This window comes from Chelonoidis abingdonii, chromosome 5 (genome assembly GCF_003597395.2).
Source record: "Chelonoidis abingdonii isolate Lonesome George chromosome 5, CheloAbing_2.0, whole genome shotgun sequence".
Classification (NCBI taxonomy): domain Eukaryota; kingdom Metazoa; phylum Chordata; order Testudines; family Testudinidae; genus Chelonoidis; species Chelonoidis abingdonii.
The window spans coordinates 147,796,703-147,821,041 of NC_133773.1; the positions used below are offsets into that span (position 1 = coordinate 147,796,703).

General features: G+C 56.6%; 1 protein-coding gene across 2 annotated transcripts; it reads left to right on the forward strand.

Annotated features, from left to right (window-relative positions):
* The first annotated feature begins 4,304 nt into the window (after positions 1–4,304).
* Positions 4,305–23,836, forward strand: DOK1 (docking protein 1). 2 transcript variants are annotated; one of them, XM_032781894.2, is made up of 5 exons: positions 4,305–4,425; positions 11,966–12,262; positions 17,802–17,907; positions 18,393–18,565; positions 22,161–23,836. In XM_032781894.2, the coding sequence occupies exons 3-5, from the start codon at positions 17,871–17,873 to the stop codon at positions 23,271–23,273; spliced, it is 1,323 nt and encodes a 440-aa protein (XP_032637785.2). In that variant the 5' UTR covers positions 4,305–4,425; positions 11,966–12,262; positions 17,802–17,870; the 3' UTR covers positions 23,274–23,836. The 2 variants fall into 2 exon arrangements, with proteins under 2 accessions (XP_032637785.2, XP_074922838.1); XM_075066737.1 differs by lacking the exon at positions 4,305–4,425 and having other exon boundaries at positions 11,465–12,262.
* The last annotated feature ends 503 nt before the right edge of the window (positions 23,837–24,339 follow it).

The window sequence follows — 24,339 nt, forward strand, 5'->3', positions numbered from 1 at the left end:
TGTGTGACTCACCGCTGCAGCGTCTCCTGCTGGTCATCTCAGGGAATTAAGTCTTTTCCAGCCTGGGCGCCCTCTGCAGGCCAGTGTCCCACTTTTCCTGCCCCCTCCCCCCTCCCCCCCCGGTATCCCTACCAGACCCCAGTGTCCCTTTACCCTGGGGCTGCTCCCTGGCAATACCCCCACCAGTCTCTATGGGCCTTCCCTTGATGGGGAGCCCCCAACCCTCTAATCCCCACCTTGCCTCAGTCTGGGCTTCTGCCAGTCATCACCCAGCCCCCACTCCCTGGGGCAGACTGCAGTGTAAAAGCCACTGATCCTAGGGAAGGGGGTCAGACCTGCTACCTTCCTCTGCCTCCCATACATGTATGGGCCTTGGACCAGGTCCTGGAGCTCCTCTGGCTCTCCCTGGCCCACTTCACTCCCAGTACCCTTTCTGCAGGCAGCCTGGCCCTGCTGTCTCCCAGCCTCAGAGGCTTTTTATAAGGGCCAGCTGGGGCCCGCGTTAAGACCACCTATGACGAACGGGGACTGTTCTTAATGTTTGCTCTGAATACTGTGTTGGTGCCTCAGTGTCCCCTAGGCAGTTCTTAAGTATCTAGGTGGTGGGATAAGGGTGTGTGATTGCTCGCAGAGCAAAGGCCAGTGCACCTAAATGTCTTCGGCACTCTGTTCCTAGCAACTGATGGCTGGGCCTTCTCCTCTGCAAAGGTGTCAACTGAAGGTGGTTGGAGACAAAGGGATCAGGTGACTTCCTGGCCGGGAAAGGAGTGAAGCAGATGAGGGGCTGGAGGGGGGTTAGTCTGGAGCTTGCTGGGGATGAGGAGTGGAAGTGCAGACGTGGGGGTCTGCTCACTGCCCCCCAGAATGGACCCGCCGAGGGTCTGTTCGGTGTCAATCTAAAACAGCTACTGTTTTAGACCTGTTCTGTATCGAATAAACCTCGTGTTGATTCCTGGGGCTAAGAGTCACGTCTGACTGCAAAGTGGGGGCAGAACCCTGTGGCTTCCCCAGGACCGCCCACCTGGGTGGGCTCGCTGTTGGGAAGCCCACGGAGGGGCAGAGGATGCTGATGCTCCAAGGAGAGAACCCAGGAAGGTGAAGACGTATTGTGAGCTTCTTTGCCTGAACAAGTCTGCCTCCAGGGAGAAGGACGGCTCCCCAAAGTCTGACTGCTTGTGGGGAGCTGTTCAGAGCAATCGCCCGGACTCCGTTGCACACCACCCACTCAAAAATCTATTCCCTCATTCACCTGTTCTCTTACAGAAATGTGACAGCTGGGCAGGCCAGCTTCATCAACAAATGTGCTCTGACATCCAAACTTACACGCCAGCTTGAGTGACAAGCTTAATTACAATCAACATCCTTGTATGGCAAATAACTGCCGCAGCCGTCTTTCATTCTTTCAGCACATTGATCCCTAGCTAGAGGGACCATATTTCTGCGGACACACACTGACAGGCTGGCCTGCGGCCTCCTCGCGCAATTCCCTGCCTGAGGAAAGGGACAGTCTCAGCCAAATTGGACTTGTGGTCACCTAACCTAGCGTGGCTGTTCCATGATTTTACCAGATTGAAGACAGTTCGAACTGGCCTGTAGTTTCTTTTCGAAAGGCCTCCAGCACAGTAGCCTCAGACACGCTCGGAGCAGAACATCCCCAAGCTCCCCGCCCATACATGTATCTGTGGAGCTGCTTCCTGGGAAAATCAACTTTTTAAAATGTAAGTTTAATCATCTACGCAAGTAACTCCCCTTCCCGCAGTCCTAGTTCTGGCCAGCCCCCCTGCAGGCCGCTAGGGGCTTTGCTCAGACACGAAGGTGCTAACCCGGGACAGTGACCAGAGCGTCCACGGGCTTTCTTGCCCTGGCTGTAGGGTCGCCAAATAGCAGCATCTGCGCGCGCTGGGGTCCCGTTCCCACCCTCGTTACACCCTGGGTCACTCCTGTCCCCCCTCTTGGGGCAGGCCCCTGCCCTTCACTCCCCCACCTCCCGTCAGCCCCCATTCCCTTCCCCTTCCCCTGCCCCCCTCCTGAGGGCATGGGCCCTGCCCCTTCACTCCCATCCTCCTCAGTCACCCCCCACCCCCCCTCTGGGGCAGGCCTGCCCTCACTCCCCCACCTCCTCAGTCCCCCCCACCCCCTCTGGGGCAGGCCTTGCCCTTCATCACCCATCCTCCTCAGTCAGCCCCCCTACCCCCCTCCTGGGGCAGCCTGCCCCTTCACTGCCCCCAATCTCCTCAGTCACCCCCCACCCCTCTGGGGCAGGCCCTGCCCCTTCACTCCCCCCATCCTCCTAGTCACCCCCCACCCCCCTCCTGGGGCAGGCCCTGCCCCTCACCCCCATCTCCTCAGTCACCCCCCACCCCCTCCTGGGGCAGGCCCTGCCCCTTACTCCCCTCCTCCTCAGTCACCCGCCACCCAGTCCTGGGGCAAGCCTGGCCTGTATCCCCATCCTCCTCCATCCACCCCCACCCCTCCTGGGGCAGGCCCTGCCCCTTCACTCCCCCATTCCTCTCAGTCACCCCCCACCCCCTTCCTGGGCAGGCCCTGCCCATTCACGCCCCATCCTGCCTAGTCACCCTCCCACCCCTCCCTTGGGGCAGGCCCTGCCCCTTCACTCCCCATCCTTCTCGATCACCCCCCACCCCCTCCTGGGCAGGCCTGCCCTTCATCCCCCCATCTCCTCAGTCACCCCCCACCCCCTCCTGGGGCAGGCCCTTGCCCCTTCACTCCTCTCCCATCACCCACTCCGCGGCCCGGCCCTCACCTCCCCTCTCCCGTCACTCCCCCGCCTCCCCCCTCATGGCAGCCCTGCCCCTGCACTCTCCCCATCCTCCTCAGTACCCCCCACCCCCCTCCTGGGGAGGCCTGCCCCTGTCATCCCCCATCTCCTCAGTCACCCCCAGACCCTCCCTCCTCCTGGGGCAGGCCCTGCCCTTCACTCCCCCATCTCCTCAGTCACCCCCACCCCCTCCTGCGGACAGGGCCTGCCCTTCACTCCCATCCCTTCCTCAGTCACCCCCCACCCCCCTCCTGGGGCAGGCCCTGCCCCTTAACAACTCCCCATCCTCCTCAGTCACCCCCACCCCTCTGGGGCAGGCCGCTGCCACCTTCACTCCCCCATTCCTCCTCAGTCACCCCCACCCCAGCCCTGGGGCAAGGCCCCTGCCCCTTCACTCCCCATCCTCCTCAGTCACCCCCCACCCCTCCTGGGGCAGGCCCTGCCCCTTCACTCCCCAATCCTCACTCATCACCCCCCACCCCTCCTGGGCAGGCCCTGCCCTTCACTCCCCCATCCTCCTCAGTCACCCCCACCCCCTCCTGGGGCAGGCCCTGCCCTTCACTCCCCATCCTCCTCAGTCACCCCCCACCCCTCCTGGGCAGGCCCTCCCTTCACTCCCCCATCCTCCTCAGTCACCCCCCACCTCTCCTGGGGCAGCCCTGCCCTTCACTCCCCCATCCTCCTCAGTAACCCCCACCCCACCTCCTGGGGCAGGCCCTGCCCCTTCACTCCCCCATCCTCCTCGGTCACCCCCCATCCCCTTCCTCCCTTCCCCCACTGGGGCAGCGCCCTTGCCTTCACCATTCCCCATCCTCTCTCAGTCCCCCCCCCCCTCCTGGGCAGGCCCTGCCGCTTCATCCCCCATCCTGCCTCAGTCACCCCACCCACTCACCCTGGGGCAGGCCCTGCCCCTTCACTCCCCCATCCTCCTCTAGTCACCCCCCACCCCCTCCTGGGCAGGCCCTGCCCTTCACCCCCCATCCTCCTACAGTCACCCCAGCCCCTCCTGGGGCAAGCCCTGCCCCCTTCACGTCCCCATCCTCCTCAGTCACCCCGCACCCGCCTGGGGCAAGGCCCTGCCCTTCACTCCCCTCCTCTCAGTCACCCCCCCTCCATGCCACCGTCCTGGGGGCAGGCCCCGCCTATCACTCCCATCCTCCTCAGTCACCCAACCCTTCCTGGGGCAGGCCTGCCCCTTCACTCCCCACCTCCTCAGTCACACCCCACCCCTCCTGGGGCAGGGCCCTGCCCCTTCACTCCCCCGATTCCTTCCTCAGTCACCCCCACCAACACATCCTGGGCAGGCCCTGCCCCTTCACTCCCCCATCCTCCTCAGTCACCACCCCCCTCCTGGGGCAGGCCCTGCCCCTTCACTCCCCCATCCTCTCAGTCACCCCCCACCCCTCCTGGGCCAGGCCACGCCTTCCACATAGCCCGCCCTCGGCAGGCCCGCCCCTTCCACAGAGCCCTGCCCGTCACACGCGGGTCACTCGCCCCCTGCAGGGCACAGCCCCGCGGGCCGCCCCGTCAGGCCAGGCAGGCAGCAGGAAGCCGCCCGAAGCGTGCGTGGGCCCGGGCCGCCCGATGGACCCCGCGGCCAAGAGGGGCGGCTCTACGTGCAGCAGGGCCACAAGTTCGGGGCCAAGGTCAGCGGGCTCGGGGCGCGCGCGGGGGGGGTCGCTCCGGGGCGGGGGGGTCGCTCCAGGCAGGGCTGGGGGGCTCGGGGCGCCGCGAGGGGGGGTCGCTCCGGGCGCGGCCGGGATCTGGGGCCGGGAGGGGGTCCCCCCGGCGCTGGGGGTAGAACCCAGGAGTCCGGGCTCGAGTTCTCAGGCTGCCCCCCCCCCTTCAGCTGCTCCCGCCAGAGCCTGGGGGCCGCGTGCGGAGCGGCCCCGCTGTGGGGCGAAGTGGGGGCTCCCGTTCCTCGGCGGGGCTGAGCCGGGCTGGGATCCAGCCAGGCCGGGGTCTGTAGGGAGACCTGGGCATGGAGCTCGATGGCTCTCCAGGTAGAAGGGAAAAGGATGTGACTCCCTGCCCCCACCTCAGGGTCACCCTTGGTACCTGCCTGTGTGACCCCCCCTCTCCCCTAGGGCCAGACACCTTCCTGGGGCTGCTAGCCCTTCTGCTCCCGGGAGGTTCCCCTCTGCCTGGAGAAAGTGTAACAAGTCCTTGTTTAGCAAGCATGTGGCCCGAGGGGATCCGGTGGATACAGTGCACTTAGATTTTCAGAAAGCCTTTGACAGGGGCTCTCATCGGTTGGTAACTGGCTAAAAGATAGGAAACAAAGGGTAGGAATAAATGGTCAGTTTTCAGAATGGAGAGAGGTGAATAGTGGTGTTCCCCAGGGGTCTGTTCTGGGCTCAGTCCTATTCAACATATTCATAAATGATCCGGAGAAAGGGGTAAACAGTGAGGTGGCAAAATTATTAAAGATAGTTAAGACCCAGCAAACTGTGAAGAGCTTCAAAACGATCTCTCAGAACTGGGTGACTGGGCAACAAAATGGCAGATGAGATGTAATGTTGATAAATGCAAAGTAATGCACGTTGGAAAACAAATCCCATCTATACACATAAAATGACGGGGTCTAAATTAGCTGTTACCACTCAAGAAAGAGATCTTGGAGTTATTGTGGATAGTTCTCTGAAAACATCCACTCAGTGTGCAGAGGCATCAAAAAAAAGAACAGAATACTGGGAATAATTAAGAAAGGAATAGATAATAGGACAGAAAATATCATGTTGCCTCTATCTAAATTCATGATACTCCCACATCTTGAATACTGCGTGCAGATGTGGTTGCACCATCTCAAAAAAGATATATTGAAATTGGAAAAGGTTCGAAAAAGGGCAGCAAAAATGATTAGGGGTATGGAATGGTTTCTGTGTGAGGAGAGATTAGTAGGACTGGGACTTTTCAGCTTGGAAAAGAGACGACTAAGGGGAGATATGATTTAGGTCTATAAAATCATGACTGGTGTAGAGAAAGTAGATAAGAAAGAGTTGTTTACTACTCATAACGCAAGAACTAGGGGGTCACCAAATTAATTTAAATAGGTATCAGGTTTAAAACAAATAAAAGGAAGTATTTCTTCACACTATGCACAGTCAACCTGTGGAACCCATTGCCAGAGGATGTTGTGAAGGCCAAGACTATAACAGGGTTCAAAACAGAACTGGATGAGTTCATGGAGGATAGGTCCATCAGTGGTTATTAGCCAGGATGGGCAGGGATTGTGTCCATGGCCTCTGTTTGCCAGAAGCTGGGAATGGGTGACAGGGGATGGATCACTTGATGATTCCCTGTTCTCTTCATTCCCTCTGGGGCACCTGGCACTGGCCACTGTCAGAAGTCAGAATACTGGGCTAGATGGACCTTTGGTCTGATGCAGTAGGGCGGGGGTGGCCAACTTGAGCCTGCGAAGGAGCCAGAATTTAGCAATGTACATTGCTAAAGAGCCACAGTAATACATCAGCAGCTCCCCTGCTCCCAGCGCCCACGGCAGCCCTGCCCCCTCCTTCCCTTCCCACATGTCCTGATCAGCTGTTTCTGTTTCATGGGGGTGCAGGAGGCTGGGGTGAGGGGAGGAGCCAGGGCACTGCAGGCTCAAAGCAGGGGCGGGAAGGGCTGGAGTGGGGGCAGAGCCAGGGGTTGAGCAGTGAGCATCCCCCGGCACACTGGAAAGTTGGCACCTGTAGCTCCAGCCCCGGAGTCAGTGCCTATACAAGGAGCTGCGTGTTAACTTCTGAAGAGCCCCATGTGGCTCCGTAGCCACAGGTTGGCCACCCCTGCAGTAGGGCCATTCTTATGTTCTTATATTGTCCATGCCTATCACCCAGTTACACAGCTTAGCCTGCAGGCCCCGTCTGGACCGTCTAGCCAGGTGCTCATGTGATGAGCGTCCTGCGATCGCTCTGTGATGTCTGTCCCAGTCTCATCTCCCTACGCAGGGCAGTGCTATTCCCTCACTGGGATCTTGAGGTGTTAGGCCAGAGCCCAAGTCATGTCTGCTCGGGGGGTGGTCATCCTAAGTGTCCTAGTGGCTCGGCTGAGCTGGGGTGGCTCTGGTGGGGTGGGGGTTGCTATGGTGATAGTTTCAGCAGGTTGTACTGGTGCTGTGGCTGTGCAGAGCCTGTGTGAGATCCCAACAGCACTGAGCTTGGCTTGCAGATCTGCAGAGGCCATGCTCATGACAGGAGGAAAACCCCTCCTGCCCTTCCACATTTCCTGGTCTAGATGGCAGAGACAGCGTCTACCTGTTCTGCCTGGTAGCATCTCCTCTCTGCTGTGTGTTTCTGGTAACACTGCCCTTGCTGCACCCCCGTCCAGGCTGCCAGCTCAGTAGTGTTGGCGCCTTTTCAGCCATGCGAGGGGCTCTGGCATGCATACTGGATGTACTGACCTACCAGGCAAGGCAGGGCTGGTTTCGTGTCTCTGGAAATCTGTTACTCCTATCCCTGTGTTCCTGATGTTAGCATGCCACTGTCTTGGGCTGATACTTTTCTGTGCCATTGAACTTCACAGCATGACTCAAGGGTTTCTGCAGCAACCTTGGTGAGTCTCTCAGCTTGAACAGATGGCAGGTGCCCGTGGCATTGTGGGAGGTGGGTAGAGTGCAGTCTCACACCAAATATCCAGCATCCTTGTGGGCTGTGACCTCCTGGATGCACCAAGGGAACTCGTATTGGGCCAGTGTGGTTGGCAGCATGAGGCCTGGTGTAGCTCTGCCCTGCTCATCACATTGTCCTGCACTCTGCCAGTCATGCGAGCTCAGGCCCTGTCCCCATGTCTGCTGTCTCTGTGCCACCCCATAGATGGAATGGCTGGTTTGCCGCGTCCTCTCTCTATTGCTCCTGGGATTGTGGGCTGTCAGGAATAAAGGCAGCCCTTCCCCTGTCCTGTGCACCACTCAGCAATTAGTGGTGGACTTAACAATTTAAAATAAAAAAGGGGGGTGCGAGTGCTAAGTACACCAGAAGCAGGAAGCCTGTCCAGTCACTGGGGCCACTGAACGATCGAGGTGCTACAGGTTTTAGAGTAGCAGCCGTGTTAGTCTATAGCCGCAAAAAGAACAGGCGTACTTGTGTCACCCTAGAGACTAACACATTTATTTATGCTCAGATAAATTTGTTAGTCTCTAAGGTGCCACAAGTACTCCTGTTCTTTTTTCGAGGTGCTACAGGAGCACTCAATGGAGACAAGGCCATTGTGGAGAAGCTAAATGAATTCTTTGCTTTGATCTTTGCTGCAGAAGATTTGGGGGAGAGCCTCACACCTGAGCCATTCTTGTTTGGTGACAAATCTGAGGAACTGTCCAAGACTGAGGTGTCATTAGAGAAAGTTTTGGAAAAAATTGATGAATTAGTAATAAGTCAGCAGGACCAGATGGTATTCACCCAAGAACTCAAATGTGAAATTGCAGAAGTAACGACTGTGGTGTATAACCTATTGCTTAAATCAGCTTCTGGATGATAGCTAATGTGACACCAATTTTTAGAAAAGGATCCCAGATGTGATCCCAGCAATTAGAGGCTGGTAAGGTTCAGTACCAGGCAAATTATGAAACTATAGTGAAGAACAGAATTATAGGGGACACAGATAATGACATTATTTTGGGGAAGATTCAACATTTCTTTTGTATAGGGAAATCGTGTCTCACCAATTTATTAGAAATTCCTTGAGAGAGTCAACAAGCATGTCGATAAGCATGATCCAGTGGATATAGACTCTCAGAAAGCCTCGAACAGGGTCCTTCACCAAAGTCTCTTAGCCAAAATAGAGAGTCCTGGGATAAGAAGGATGGTCCTCTTATGGATCAGTAACTGGTTAAAAGACAGGAATCAAAGGGCAGGAATAAATGGTCAGTTTTCAGAATGGAGAGAGGTAAATAGTGGTGTCCCTGGGGTCTGTACTGGGACCAGTGCTGTTCAGCATATTCATAAATGATCCGGAAAAAGGGGTAAATAGCAAGGTGGCAAAACTACTCGAGAGTTAAGCCCAAAGCTGACTGGGACGAGTTACAGAGGGATCTCACAAAACTGGGTAACTGTGCAATACAATGGCAGATGAAATTCAGTGTTGATAAATGGAAAGTAATGCACCTTGGAAAACATCTCAATGATATATAACAAGTGAGGGGGTCTAAATTAGCTATTACTACTTAAGAAAGAGATCTTGGAGTCATTGTGGATAGTTCTCTGAAAACATCCGCTCAATGTGCAGCGGCAGTCAAAAAAGTGAACAATGTTAGGAACATTAGGAAAGAGATATTTTCTGTCTTACTAGCTATCATAATGCCTCTCTATAAAGCCATGACATGCCCACACCTTAAATATTGCATGTAGTTCTGGTTGCCCCATCTCAAAAAAGATATATTGGAACTGGAAAAAGTAGAGAGAAGGGCCACAAAAATTATTAGGGTTATGGAACAGCTTCCATATGAGGAGAGAGGAAAAAGACTGGGACTGTTCAGCTTGGAAAAGAGATGATTGGGAGGTGGGGGGGATATGATAGAGGTCATCAGTTATGTGGAGAACATGGATAGGGAACATGTGAATCAGGAAATTAATAGGCAGTAGGTTTAAAACATAAGGGAGTACTTCTTCACACAACACATAGTGAACCTGTGGAACTTGTTGGCAGCTGCCAGGGGATGTTGAAGGCCAAAACTGTAACTACGTTCAAAAAAAGAATTAGAGAAGTTTGTGGAGGATGGGCCATCAGTGGCTATTAGCCCAGGTGGTCGGGGATGCAAGCCCGTGCTCTGGGTAAGCCTCTCACTGCCAAAAGCTGGGACTGGATGACAGGGGATGGATCGTTCGACGGTTGCCCTGTTTTGTTCACTCCTTCTGAAGCATCTGGCATTGGCCACTGTCAGAGACAAGATATGGGGCTAGGTGGACTGTTAGTCTGACTCAATATTGCCGTTCTTACGTAGTGATCTCCGACTACGAACCCAGAGCGCTCCCCTCTTGCCCTGGGCTGCATAGGAGCAAGGATCAGTAGATCCTGTTGGTTTTGTGCCCTGCCCTTGAAGGGCAATAAACTCTGGCTCCATAGGAGCAAAGGAGTGCAGGTTGTAGCAATGGGGGATCCCCCCTCAAGAACGTTCTGCCTATCTGACACCTCCATCTGTTGCAGAGGCTGTTGTAGGGGCTGTTGGCTCAAGCGTCTCAGTTGCTGGGGTAGATACCAGGGGGGGCAGGGCCTGTCCGAGGCAGCAGGAGCCAGCCCCGGGATGCAGGAGTCTGGGGCCTGGGACCTGAGGTGCAACAGGAGACCACAACCTGTGATATAACTGGCTCCCCAGCCCAGGACACATCTCTATGTGCTGAGATCGTGCAGCACCTGCCCCAGCCCCCTTGTCCCTCCCCAGCCTAGTCTGAAGCTGTGACTATGCGTGGTGCTGATGGGGGCTCTGGCGGCTTATGTGGGTTTCATTCTCCCCTGCCCCTCCCCCGGCTCTCATGCTGGGTGCCTGATGATTTGGGGAAGTTTGGCAGGAAGCAAGTGAGGACACAGATACTTCCTCTTCCTGTCCCGAGAGTCAGCAGCAGGGATAGGAGGGGGCAGGGAGTGTAGGGGGGAGGGCGGGGAGTGTGGGATGTGTGACACAATGAGCCAGAGAAGCCTTGAGATCCTGCCCCATCTGCAGGCTGGGGCTGGGGGCATGACTGGGAGCTCCTGTGCAGGGAGGGCTATGGAACACGGTTCCCTGGGGGGTGTTCCTCCTTGCCCAATGTGGGGTTGGTTCGGGGGCTGGAGCTCCTTCTCCGTGGGTCAGTTAGAGGCTAGGAAGGGTCAGGATCAGGGTGGCCCTCTGGAGAGAGGGGAAGTGCTGACCATCCCCAAAGGTCCAGACCCAGGGCCTGTGCAGCTGGTGCCACTCTGCCAACCTCCTGGAGGCTGCTGTGCTGTGCTGTGTTGGACCGGGTAGGGAGCTTGTCCAGGAAAGAGCTGGGGTGCATGACACCACAGGGTGAGCTCCCCAGGCCGGGCACACCATGGCACTGCTGGAATTGGGGCCCTTCTCGCTGAGCAGGCTGGGTCTGTGTGGTGGGCAGATCTGCAACGGGGGAGCTGGATCCAGCAGGCCAAGTTCCTGCTGAGCCTCCCTGGCCGCACTTAGCTCCTGCGTGCACCAACCAGAGTTCCTGCTGGCTTGGACCTGGCAAACCCAGCGCACGCAGTCTGAGCCCGGGCATAAGCACTGCTACTTGCCATGCGTGGAGAGAGATTCCTTCTTCGCTCAACTCTGCGAGGATAGTTCCCCACCCCCCCGGCCAGCATCCCGCCTGCCCCTCCTCCATCACCCCAGTCCAGCGCCCTTCCTCCATCGCCCCAGTCTAGTGCCCTGCCTGCCCCTCCCCCATCGCCCCGGTCCAGCACTCCGCCTGCCCCTCCTCCATCCCCCTAATCCAGCATCCCTCCCCCATAGCCTTGGTCCGAAGCCCCACCTGCCCCTCCCCCATTGTCCTGGTCCAGCACCCTGCCTGCCCCTCCTCCATCCCTCTAATCCAGCATCACTCCCCCATAGCCTTGGTCCAACGCCCCACCTGCCCCTCCCCCATTGTCCTGGTCCAGCACTCTGCCTGCCCCTCCTCCATCCCCCTAATCCAGCATCCCTCCCCCATTGCCCTGGTCCAATGCCCCACCTGCCCCTCCCCCATTGCCCTGGTCCAGCGCCCCTCCCCCATTGCCCCAGTCCAGCACCCCACCTGCCCCTCTCCAGTTGCTCCAGTCCAGCACCCCGCCTGCCCCTCCCCTATCGCTTCAGTCCAGCTCTTGTGCCTTTATCTGATCTCTCTGAAGAAGCCTCTCCAGAGCTGAGGCCTCCGGCACCTGCCCCATGCAGGTCCATGGCTGGTCATTTTGGGAACCAGCTGGTGGGGCTGGGGAAATGTTGCTGCCTGCAGTTCCTGGCAGCCAGGAGGAGTGTGTGTCAGCCCGTGGCTCCCTGTCCCTGCCAGCTCAGAGGGCCTTGGGATTGAATCCTGCTGTGCTCCACATGGAGCTCAAGTTCTGCTTCAGGCTGGAATCTCCTCATGACTTGAGTGTGAGCTGCTCTCCCAGCCAGACTTGCACCAAGAGTGAGGGAGTCCTTACCCCATACAGACGGGTTACAGACCTTTGTGTCTGGGTGTGGGGGGCAGAGGCCATTGTGCTGACCATGCTATGATGCCTTTGCAGAGATGGAAGAAGAACTGGTTTGTGCTGTACCCAGCCAGCCAACACGGGGTTGCCCGCCTGGAGTTCTTTGACTGCAAGGACCCAGGGGCCCCAGCTGAGAAACTCAGCACCAAGCGGCTGGACAAGAAGATCATCCGCCTGGCAGACTGTGTCAGCGTGGCGTCTGTGCCGGAGAGCGGCCCCAAGGACAGCACAGCTGTTTTCCGCCTGGAGACCAGTGACAGAAGTTACCTGTTTGCTGCAGAGAAGGAGCAGAGTGTGGAGTGGGTGAAGAAGCTGTGTGAGATCGCCTTTTCAGTGAGTACTGCCAGGCGAGGGGGGCTGGGACATTCCCCTCTGCTCCCATTCATGCGTGGGGGGGGCGGTCCTGCTGCTCAAACCTCTTTTCTGGGAGCACACCCATTGTCCACCCATCAGGGCTATATGCCATGATGGGGACCCTCCCAGCCCATGCTCCCTTTCCCAGGAGAGGGGACCCTCAACATCTGCTGCCCCACGTCCATGAGGACCAGACCTGTGCTGCCTCTGGCCACAGTCATGTAAGCCTGGTGGCACGGGTGCCGGATGCCATCCTGTTGTGAGTGGTGTCCAAGGAGTGCCTGCTGGGGGAGACCCAGGGCCTTCTGTGACAATGCGGTTCTGGCGGGACCCAACTGAGAGTGCCAATTCAGGACCAATTGCTCAAACAGGGCAGTCACTGCCCAAGGCTGGGGTTTTTCCACCTCTAAGGCAAACCAAACCACAGACAAAAAGACTTTGGTTTCACAACATGGCTAACCACAGGTCACAGCATTCCTTAGACCCCAGTCTCATAATCAACCAGTCCGTCGTCCCTGGGATACAGTTATAAAAAAACCACACCCCGAAAAGGAAAACATTCTCTCGATCCCAAGAACAGCCCAGACCAGTCAATACAATCAGATTACGACAAATCACACTGTTTGCATCCTTTAGAACTAAATGCAAATGTTAGTGCAAAGGAAAAAGATTAGAGATGAGAGCTAGAATTGGTTAAATGGAATCAATTACTACATTGATGGCAAAGTTTCTTAGTTCAGGTTGAGCATGATTGAGTAAACTGCAGAGTTAAACAGGCTCTGAGGACATCTCCAGCTTGGATGGTCATCATCCCTTGTGTAGACTTCACTTGTAGAAACTCCCTCCAGAGGTAAGAAGCAGGATTGAAGACAAGATGGAGAAGAGGCATCAGCCTTATATAGGCTCTTCCAGGTGTAAGAACACTTCTTTGTTCTTACTGTGGAAAATTACAGCAAAATGGAGTCTGCAGTCACATGGGCAAGTTCCTGCACACCCTGCTGAATTACAAGGCGTATCTGCCTTCTCTCAGTGGATCAGTTGTGTAGCTGATGGTCCTTAATGGGCTATCAAGCAGGCTAGGCAGAGCTAACACCAACTTGTCTGGGGTGTCTCCCAGAATTACAGCACAAAGTTGCAGTACAGACAGTATAGAGCCAATACTCATAACTTCAACTACAAAATGATACATACATATAGACAGCATAATCATAACCAGCAACTTATAACCTGGTCTTAGACACCTTATATGACCCCCTTTACATAAGATTTGGTGCCACTACAGGACCTTGGTTGTAAACCATGTTCTATATGGTCCCAGTTTATATCAATAACATCACACCTTCTGAGGGGTTTCCTCTCTGATCTCCCCATCCCTAGTGGCTGGTAGTAGCAGAGACCTTGCTGTGCTGGGGAGGGAGCCAGGAGTGTTTTGGGGTGTGGGTCACTGGGGAGCCCTGTGTACCAAGGAACATCATGCTGGGATAGATGATCCTCCCTGTGTTGGGGATGCGCAAGCAAGATGCCCGTTCCATGGAGGTTTGGGCCAAGCTGCCCATCTGGATGTCCCCTCCGTACCCTGTGCCGTGCGGCCCCCCGGTGCCTGAAGCTCTGCCAGGCTCCATCTTCTGCTCCCCCTTCAATCTCTTTAGCCCACGGCTGCAGCCAGAAATAGTCTCTAGTGCCAAGCCAAGGCTGCAGCGTGGCATTTACAGCAGCATCCCCACTGCACCCTGCCTCGTCCTTGAAGAAATGGAAGCCGAGGCCCCAGGCTGAAGTGACTCCCTGACCTCTCCCTGTAGGCCAGCAAAACAAACGTTTCCACTGCCTGCCTGGACAGCCATAACTGAGCCCTGAACACTGGCAGCTGCTCCTCTGTCCCCTGGGTGGGCTCTCAGCGTGCGTCCTCAGATGTCAGACCTTGTGTTGTCACTTCTCCTGGGGTGAAATTTGGCAGGTCTCCCACTCTTATGCACGCTACTGCAGCGCAAGGCCTGGTCTATTAATTCTGCTTATCCAGTAGGTTGGCTGGGGGGAGCACCTGCGGTTCTCCCTTCGGGGATCTGTGACCAGCAGTGAATACCGAGACCAGACAGCCTGCTTAGGAAGAGAACATTAGAGAACAAGGGGGGGTTAAAACAACAATCTGCATGTGTGCGTCTTGTCTAAATTCTGCCCATCTTGTAATGCTGAGCTAGACAGGCCTAGGGTTTCCAGACAGCTCATGAGGTCCTTGTCTCCCTCTCGTTCCCCCCAGCACCCATCTCCCCTCCCTGCCAGAGAGGGAGACGCCCTTTTTAAACCCTGCTGCAGCCTTTGTGTGTTTGTCTGGGTTCCCAGCTTTGGCCCTTCTGGACAAAACCAGCTTTGAGGTTGAGCGGGATGGAGGAAAAACCTTCAAAGCTAATGGGTTGGGTATTGTCCCTTAACAGCCATCAAGTGAGAGGTAGTTTATCCTGAGCCGTTCTTCTTCCTCACCGCCAGCTGTGCTTACAGTGCCCCATTTAACTACAGTCATATTCCAGTAGCCTGCTTATCAATTATCGCAGAGCAGTGCTACTTCACCCCGGTACTCCATTCACACAGGGATTTGCGGTCACTTCTGGGTTAGGGAGCTGCATTCTGGGAAGCAGTGACTCGGAAAAAGGTTTAGGGGTCAGTGTGAACAAGCACAGAACATGAATTCCCAGTGCGCTGCTGTGGCCAACCAGCTGATGGGATCTGTGGATGTGAAAGAGGGGGGCAGGGAGACAGCACTGGAGAGGCCAGTGTGGGAACACGGTGTCAGTTCTGACATTCACGTATTAAAAAGAAGCTTGAAAAACTGGAGAGGTTACAGAGAAGAGCCACAAAAATTATTTGAGGGCTCGAGAAAATGCCTCTCCATGAGAGATTTAAGCTAAACGAGTTAAGCTCATCAAGTCTTTCACTGCAAGGCATGTTTTGACATCCAGATTGGAGGCCTTTCTGGAGGATGATTTGGCCAAGCACAAGTGACTGGGCTCAGCAGAAGGCTGGGTAACTGGGTGATGTGTAATGGCCAGTGATACACAGGAGGTCAGACGTGATGATCTAATGGGCCAATCTGGCCTTTGTCCCCGAGAATCAAGCCCTAGGAGTGATATTGATCCGCAGACACTACAGCAGCTTGGCCCCCAGGAATATTAAACACTTGGCGGTCCAATCCCATGTGCCACAACCTAGAGCAGTAGTGTTCAGCACACACACGGAGCCTGGCTTATGCAGTTAGTCACCTGTGCATTACTGTTAACACTGGAACAAACCGTCCCCCTTAGTGCAGTCCCTGTGCCTGTCACCATGGTGCGCAGGGTTTCTCCAGAGCAGGGACCTCTGTGCTTGTGGGGTGACACCCACAGCCTTGCCCCTGTGCAAACCCCTGACAAGAGACCTTGCTGCAAAATGGGGCTCTCCCACTGCCACTAGCATGTGAGCTGCACTTTCAGTTCTCCATATGTTGAATTAGAAACACTCGCTTCCCCTCTGAGCAGCAGGGACTGTTTACAGTGGTGCTGGGAATGTCTCTCTGCGTGGGCAGGAACTGGGCAATGTCAGGGTGTTTGTGAGCCCGCCTGGGGTTTCCATTTCTCACTTGTGTTGGGGTCCCTCGTGCTGAGCCACAGGGAGTGAACTCAGCTTGCCCTGAATAGAGTCCCTCAGGAAACCACCTCAACACGTTGCTCCCGAGCCTGCACTTGCATTTGGCCTTGGGGAAGAGAAGCCATTGCCCAGGGTTGTGCTGGGCTCTGCTGGAGAGTGGTGACAGGCACTAGTACAGTGGACACCATCTCCTCCAGCTGGTTCACTCAGGCAGCTCGGCACCCCCTCGGGGCGGCTGTGTCAGAAGCCGAAGAGAGGTGCAGTCATGTTGGATCTCGCCTGTATCCAAAGCCAGAAGGTCACGTTTTAGTGCCACCAGTGTTGCTGCTGTATCCGATGGAAGCCTGGCCTGTGCTGGCAGACGGCCCGCTGGAGCCAGGCTGTCAGCACTGTGGAATGCGCTGGGACATGGCCGGGGAAAGATTCTTTGTTACTCGTTTGGCTCATGATCTGGGTCACACATGATACTCAAACCTCCCCCATGTCCTGCTGCATGGCCGGGTCTCTGCAAGCGCTCTGCGAGGAGCAGCCTCTTCCATCCCACTCTGCTTCCGATCAGCCTCGGCCCAGATTCCTCCTCTTTGCTGCTGACTTGTGTGGGATGGGAGGCTGGGTGTATGGAAAAGCTCTAGTCCCTCAGGACCAGGCTGGGGGGCTTTGAGGTAAACCAGGATGTGTGGTGGGACTGGAGTAGTGAGGCCGGTTGTGAGGTGAACCATGCGCAGGAGCGGGGCTGGCTGCAAGGCAGCCGATGAGGGGCAGAGTGGGCTGGCTGCGAGGCATCCGATGGGGGGTAGAGTGGAGCAGCTGTGAAACGGTCTGTGGGGGACAGGGGGCTGGTTGTGAGGTGGCCTATGGGGGAGAGGGAGGGCTGGCTGTGAGGAGTCCAGTGAGCAGGAAGAGGGGACGGGCTGTGAGGCAGTCTGTGGAGTGGCGAGGTGGAGCCAGCCATGAGGCAACCCCTGGGGTGGGGAATGGGGCCAGCTGTCAGGCGGACCATGTGGGGGCAAGAGAGCTGGCTGAGGTGACCCATGGGGAGGGGCTGGCTGTGAGGTTGCCTGTAGGGGGCAGGGGGGCCCGGCCATCAGGTGGCCCGTGGGGAGAGGAGGGTGAGCTGGCCGTGAGGCGGCCCATGGGGGCAGAGTGGGCCAGCTGTGAGGTGGCCTGTAGGGGGCAAGGGGGGACCTGTGAGGTGAGCCGCGGGGTTGGGAGGGGGAGACTGGTTGTGAGGCAGTCCCGGGGGAGGGAGGGGAGACCAGCAGGGGGCTGGCTGTGAGGTGAACCATGGGGTAGGGGGGTGGGACTGGTTGCGAGGTGTCCCAGGGGGAGCGGGGGTCTGGCTGTGAGGCGGCCCATGGGGTACAGATGGGGGGCTGGCTGTGAGATGGGGCAGAGAGGGCTGAGGAGGGCCGGTAAGGTGGCTCTTGGGGGATGGGGCGCGGGCGGGAGGGCTGTGAGGCAGCCTGTGGGAGGGGAGGGAGGACCTGTGAGGTGATCCGTGGGGTCGGGAGCAGGGGGACTGGTTGTGAGGCAGCCCATGGGGGGGGGAGAGGGGGTTGGCTGTGAGGCGGCCCGTGGGGTATGGATGGGGGGCTGGCTGTGAGGCAGCCTGTGGGGGATTGGGTGGCTGGCTGTGAGATGGACCAGGGAGGACCAGTCATAAGGTGGCTCTTGGGGGGCACTGGCTGTGAGGCAGCCCATAGGGGGCAAAGTGGGCTGGCTGTGAGGTGGCCCATGGGGTGGGGAGTGGGGCTGACTGTGAGGCGGCCCATGGGGGAGCAGGGGGACCAGCTGCAAGGCAGCCTGTGGTGGGCAGTGGGGATGGCTGTGAGGTGGCCCGTGGGGGCTAGGGGGACTAGCTGGGAGTATGATTCTGGGTGCTGATGCCTCTCTTGCTTTGCAGGGGATCTCCACCAATGGAGCCCGGCCTGGGTGCAGCAAGGAGTCTGACACGGGGGCGCTAGCCCTGGAGATGGCAGTGAACTCGATTTACTACTCGCGGGAAGAAGGTAGGGCCTGTCCTGCCCTTGGCTGCTCCCCTGGCGTCCTGGGTTTGTTTCCAGCATGGGCCTGCAGGGGAGCCTGCAGCCCTCGCCGCCTGGCATGAAGCTGCCCTGTGGAGTCTTGTCCTTCGGGCAGGTGCCATGACCTGTCTCACTGGGCTGCGTCTGGAGCTGGGATGCCTCCCTCCTCCCCACAGTGCTTCACCCTGACCTGCACTCCTCGTAGCGGGCCCGTGTCGCTGGCCTGCCCCCATCTCTGTCCTGGGGGCTGGGTGTCGCTCCCTCCCCCCTTGGGGGCGGTGCATTTTCTGGTTTCCCCACTCTCCCCTTGGTGCAGGGGAAAGTAGGGCAGGGCTTGGATTCCTTGTCTTCACCCCGTACTGTCCGTGGTCCTGGCGGTGTCCCTGGTTTCCCTGTCCTGTCCTTGGGAGTTGAGGGTGCTGGCTTTTCTGCCCTGCCCCGTCCCTGTGAGTGACTGGCTTTCTCGGCAGTGAACGCTTTCTGGGTGACGGTGCAAAGGACGGAGGCGGCAGAGCGGTGTGCGCTGCATGGGTCCTACATGCTCAAAGCCGAGCAAGACAGCTTGATCCTCAAGGAACCCCGGACACAAGAAACTCTCTACACCTGGCCTTACAGGCTGCTCAGGAGATATGGCCGAGACAAGGTGGGTGGGGCAGGATCTGGGGTGAGCGCCTGGGCTCCAGCTGCCTTAATACCATCCCCTTAGCAAAAGGATGTTCTACTCCCCAGCCCACAAGCTGTCTGGCACTAAAGGGTTGTTAAGCTGAAGTGCCGAGGCCTGACCTGGTGCGGCACTCCATGTGCAGCCTGACAGCAGCGGCCAAGGTGCCTGGTTAACATTTGCTGAGGGTTGGTTGTGCTGGGCGGGGTTCCTTCCTCCAGAGGCCCATGCTGTGACTGTCCCTGCCCCTCATCCTTCTCCCACCTGGCTGTGGCGACTGTGGAGTTTCTGGGTCCATCGTGCTTCACGCAGCTCCTGGCTCTGTGTCCTCGGCCCTGCTCGCCCAGAACGGGTGGGGAGGAAGTGGTTGCCTGAGAGAAGCTGCTTATAGAACTTGTGATGTAGCCTGTAGCTGAAGTGTGCTGCTGCTGTTTCCACCAGATCAACCAGAAGCGAACTGGAGACTGAGTGTGTCTGCTGAGTGGAGACACTGTGCGGAAGCACCTGAGCAGCTTCTCCTCCAAGCCTGAGAGATGCTGGGCATGAGCCAGAGGGCCAGGCTGGGGGACAGAAATGGCATAGCATGAGTGTGGTCGGGGGAAATAGACTGATTTCAAACTGCAAAATCTCATTCAGCAGATGCCCCATGTCCTGCCTCTACCCAGGCCCCCCTGCAGGGGATCAGCTCTCGGTGTGGTACTGAAATGGTGCCGCTCTCATGGCATGCTGGCTTGCTAGGGGATGCACCGAGGTGGCCCAGACTGTAGTGGTGCTGCAGAGAGGGAGCGGGGGTGGAGGGATCTGTGATGGGTTCCCCACGGAGTGGCACCTGGAACTGGGATACCACTGAGCCCCTCGATCCACTAGCCTGGGCTCACTTTACAGTGTCTATGTACTGCAGCTGCTGCAGCTAAGGAACTGCCCAGCTGCTCAAGTGCACTCCCCCCGCTGGAGCGTAAACCCAAAATGACACCGTCTTGCGCTGCACAGAGATCTGTACAGCCCAAACTCATGAAATCCGCCCCCTTCCTCAATGTGGAGAACGATATGCAACAGGCTTCTGCCAAGGTTATGACTCCCACACACTGATTTTAGAAGACAAAGGAAAAATAAGTTTATTAACTACAAAAGGTAGATGTTAAGTGATTATAAGGGATAGCACACACATCAAAGCAGATTAGCTAGCAAATAAACAAAACGCACAAACTAAGCTTAATATACTAAAGAGATTGCATATGAGTAGCAAATTCTCACCCTAAAAGATGATTCAAGCAGGCTACAGAGATTCTTAAGGGGCCAGTGGCACTCGCTTACAGATTAAAAACCCCAGGTATTCCTTTCACAGGCTAAAAATCCCTCTACCCTGGGTCCACACTCTTCCCCCCCCCCCCCCCCCCCCCCGCCCCAGTTCAGTCTTTGTTCGTTTGTTCTGAGTCTCTTTGAGGCGGGGATCAGTGAAGAATCGTGATGACGTCACTCCCCTGCCTTAAATAGCTTTTGCATATGGCGGGAATCCTTTGTCTCAAAGCTTGATTCCCATGCCAGTCCGTGGAAATACACTGATATTCCAAGATGGAGTCCAGCACCAGGTGACCTGGTTACATGTCCCTATAGTGCCACAGCAGCCATTGCTCAGAGGCCATTTGTAGCCTCAAGAAGACACAACTCTCCCCCCCCCCCCCTGAAATAAACTCCTTCTAAGGCCTATTGTTCTCCCACATTGTTCATTAACTTGAATGGGCCTTTTCCAACCAGCCATCTAGATTGACAGTCTTGCCTAGTGGATATTCCTCATGTGTAAACGCATTTGTAATATATGCATAGACAATATTCCTAACTTCAGATACAAAAATGATACATCCATAGAAATAGGATAATCATATTCAGTAAATCATACCCTTTTAAATATCTCACATGACCTATCTTGCATAAAATACATCAGAATTATGCTATAATCTATCATAATATCACTATGAAGAATATGGAGTTTAGTGTCACAAGGTCCACTCAGGAGACCTCATGGCTAAGGCCCTGTGTGAACCACGATTTCACAGACTGCAGGGAAGTTGTGAGATTAGCCAGTTCGGGAATTTTGCCAACAGCAGGGAGACAGAACAGGGATTCCCACATCTGCCTCTGCACTGTTGGAAAATTCATAGTATTAAGCTAATTTAGCTGCTTGGGGGGGTTTGCTTCCTCACTGGCTGTTAGAAGATAGGGGACAGGGTTGACAATGCAGAGCAGTTACGAGCCCTGGCCTGCCCCGTAGAGCCCCCTGGCAGATGCAAGGAGGACACTGCAGTGCTTGCTGGCAAGGGTGGATCTGCTGCTTGGAGTACAAGCAGGTATGAGGGGGCCCTGCCCCAGTGAGAGGATCAGGGCGGGAGGCATAGATCTTATTCTCACTCCAATCCCCTGCTGGGGCAGGGCTCTATGGTCTCAGCTCCTCACCAGTTGGCACTGCGGTGTCTCTCCTGCGTGTGCTGGGGCTGCTGCGGGTTGAGCTGGCTAATAATTGTACATTGTCAGCATGTTGGACAGACAGGAAGTAGCAGTAGCCTGGGCCAGAGCTCAGTGTGGAGCCAACCAGACGGTGCCCCCAGCTAGGCTGGGCAGCTGGCTCCATGCAGACAGACAAACACACACCCTTTTGTCCCCCTCCCCCTTACTCCCCAGGGTAGGACCAGCCTGCCATCTCACCCCTTTCTGGGATGGCATCAGCTCACTAACCCCCCCACGAGCAACCATGGCCTCAGCAGGGAGATGGAAACTGGGATACATTCTTCTCCCTCCTTGCTGCTGGAAGAATTGCATGCATCTCCCATGAAATTCAAACCCCTGGGATGCTACTGTAAATTTAGAGGGTGGGGAGGAAGAGAGAGAGAGCGATTTACATAGAGCCTGATTCATGATTCCTGCATGCTGTGGTCTCTTAGGGGCACCAGGGAAGGGGTGAGTTGGAAGATGGATTTGAGGCAGGGGTGGCTTGGCAGCTGGGGGTGGAGAGGAGCTGGTGTGTAGGTGGAAGCCAGGAATTGTGCCCACAGGCCGTTGTGAGGGGAGAAGATGCCAGGAGTCATGCTGCAGTTGTTCCTGCACCCAGGTCTCCTAAACTGACATCAGCTCCATCTGTTTCTTATCTGTGGCTGCATCCCATCAGCAACAGACTCAACTCTAGGGCCCAATGAATCCCCTCCAGGGCTGCCCCCTCTCTGTGCCCAGATCCTGCTACCCAACACCTGTGGTGCTGCTACTCATGGGAATCAAGCACAGAGCATGCTCCGTGCTGCAGCCCCGGCCCTGCTGACTTGCCCAGGCTGCCAGCCCTATAGGCAGGGGCCTTGCACTCTTCTCTGTGTGATGGCTGAGCCCCAGCGAGAGCAAATGCCAGTTCACCTGCCCCTAGAGCCTGGGCTGAGGTTCAGGAATGGAGTGTGAGTCCAGGGGGAGGATGCCAGAGCTGAGAGATCTGCCCTGCTCTGTCCCTTGGCTCAAGTGCCCGCAGCCATGGGCTCAGGGCTGCTGGAAGGCTCTTAGGGGCTGGTTGGAACACTGACCCTCTACCTCTCCCCGGCAGGTGATGTTCTCCTTCGAAGCTGGCAGGCGCTGCGAGTCTGGGCCTGGGAACTTCACATTTGAGACCAAGCAGGGGAATGAGATCTTCCGGTTAGTGGAGGCCTCCATTCGGGAGCAGAAAGCCCAGGTAGAGGAGAACAGACAGAGCTGCGACTCCCTGGACTTGGACTGCCCCAGCGTGGTGCTGATCCGCAACGCTCTGGCTGACTCGCTGAGCCTGGAGCTGCCTGCCGAGGGGGATGGCCCAATGGTGCCCAAAGCTGGGCTGGCAGCAAAGCTCAGTGCTGCTCCGGAGGAGAGGGACACCATAGCCCTGCTGAAGGCTCGCACTCTCCCAGAGCCCCCAGTGCCACCCAAGCCTGCTCACCCCAGTACGCCCCCACGCTCCCCACTGCCCAAGGTACCCAGGGCCGTGCTCCCTTCTGAGGACCCAGCCAGCTTGTACTCAGAGCCCATGGATGCAGTGAAGGGCGTCCGAGCCAGGCTGGACCCGCTCTACTCAGACCCCATCGACAGCAAGCCTGGAGGTGGAGCCATGGGTCATGGCCCTGCCCAGGACGAGGCGAAGCTCAGGAAACCTGGCTGTCTGTACTCAGGCCTGTATGACCAGGTCCAGCCAGCGGGGAAGAGCCAAGCCAAGAGGGGGCTGAGATGCAGGGAGCACATCTATGATGAGCCTGAGGGGCGGGCCCCACACCCAGTGCCTGCCAACACCTCTATCTACGATGAGGCACGGCCAACAGGTGAGGCCTGGCGCACGCAGGGCATCGAAGACGAGGGCGGGTATGAGTACCCCTACAATCCCAGAACTGACGACTACTCCGTGCCTGCCTTCCAGCACAAAGCCGGGCCCAAAGGTCCCAAGCCCATCCCTGCCCCCAAGCCCCAATCCGTGTTCATTCCCAAAGGCACTGAGAGGAACCCAGAGCCCAGCAAATGGCGTGTAAACCTGGCTCCCGACAAACCAGGTGTCAGATCTGGCTCGAACAACAACAACAACAACAACGAGGTGCTGTACAGCCAGGTGCTGAAGCCCCTGCAGGTGCCAGGGCAGGAGCTGTCTGTGGATGAGAATGTTCTAATGCCCATCTACGAAGACCTGGGAGAGATTTAACTTCCTGTGCCGCAGCCCCTACTGTGCATCTTCCTCTGGGAGGGGCCATGGGGCCCAGAATCCAGCAGGAGCCATGCAGGGTGCTGTCCTCTCTGGGTCCCTGCAGGATGGGCCCGGGGACTGTGCTGGGCTGCCTGTCACCCTCTGCCCTGTGAGCTAGCTGGTGACTGCTCCTCCTCCTGTGCCAAGCAGGAGGTTGGGTGATTCCCAGGAGACTTTCCCTGGAGGATGTTATGATTGGTGATGGGGAGAGACGTTTGACTGTAGTACCTATGTGCCAGGATTGGCTCCTTTACCACATAACACTTTGACAGGGGAGGATGGGGCTGTCATCTCTAGGGCACCCATCACCATGATATCTGGGCATGATAACCCTGGGATCATGCGATTCCTGGGCACGTGGCTCCACTGGGGCCTTTTGCTGCTGAAATGCTCCTCCGCTCCCTTTGGACTGTCTCAGTGGCCCACAGCGATAGCAGGCTGTGCACCCTGGCACCCATCCCAAAATATTTTTCTAAAAATTTTATTTTGATATTAAAATCTTAAATTTTAAAACTGAAGAATCTGTATGTGTGGCATGTTTGAGGCGGTGCTGTGTCACATGCCTATTCTTGGGGAGGGAAGAGATGCCATGTCAGGCTCCCAGGGGTGCTGTACCCCTGGGCGAAGGAAAGAGGCCAGATTTCCGCTGGGACATTGTGAGTGGCACATACATGCTCATTCGCATGTGCCAGTCCATGAAGTCTTATCATAGAATCATAGACTTTAAGGTCAGGAAGGACCATTATGATCATCTAGTCTGACCTCCTGCACAATGCAGGCCACAGAATCTCACCCACCCGCTCCCGTATCAAACCCCTAACCTGTGTCTGAGCCATTGAAGTCCTCAAATCATGGTTTAAAGACTTCAAGGTGCAGAGAACCTTCCAGCGAGTGACCTGTGCCCCACGCTGCAGAGGAAGACGAAAAACCCCCAGGGCTTCTGCCAATCTGCCCGGAGGAAATTCCTTCCTGACTCAAATATTGGCGATCAGCTATAACCTGCTTTGGCACGCTCACCAGCAGC

Bases quoted from the DNA above. Each gene is read 5' to 3' on its own strand.
- DOK1 (XM_075066737.1), top strand. From the start codon at position 11,951: ATGATGCCTTTGCAGAGATGGAAGAAGAACTGGTTTGTGCTGTACCCA. The intron at 12,263-17,801 runs GTGAGTACTGCC...CTTGCTTTGCAG, and splicing joins TGTGTGAGATCGCCTTTTCA to GGGATCTCCACCAATGGAGC. The intron at 18,566-22,160 runs GTGGGTGGGGCA...TCTCCCCGGCAG, and splicing joins GGAGATATGGCCGAGACAAG to GTGATGTTCTCCTTCGAAGC.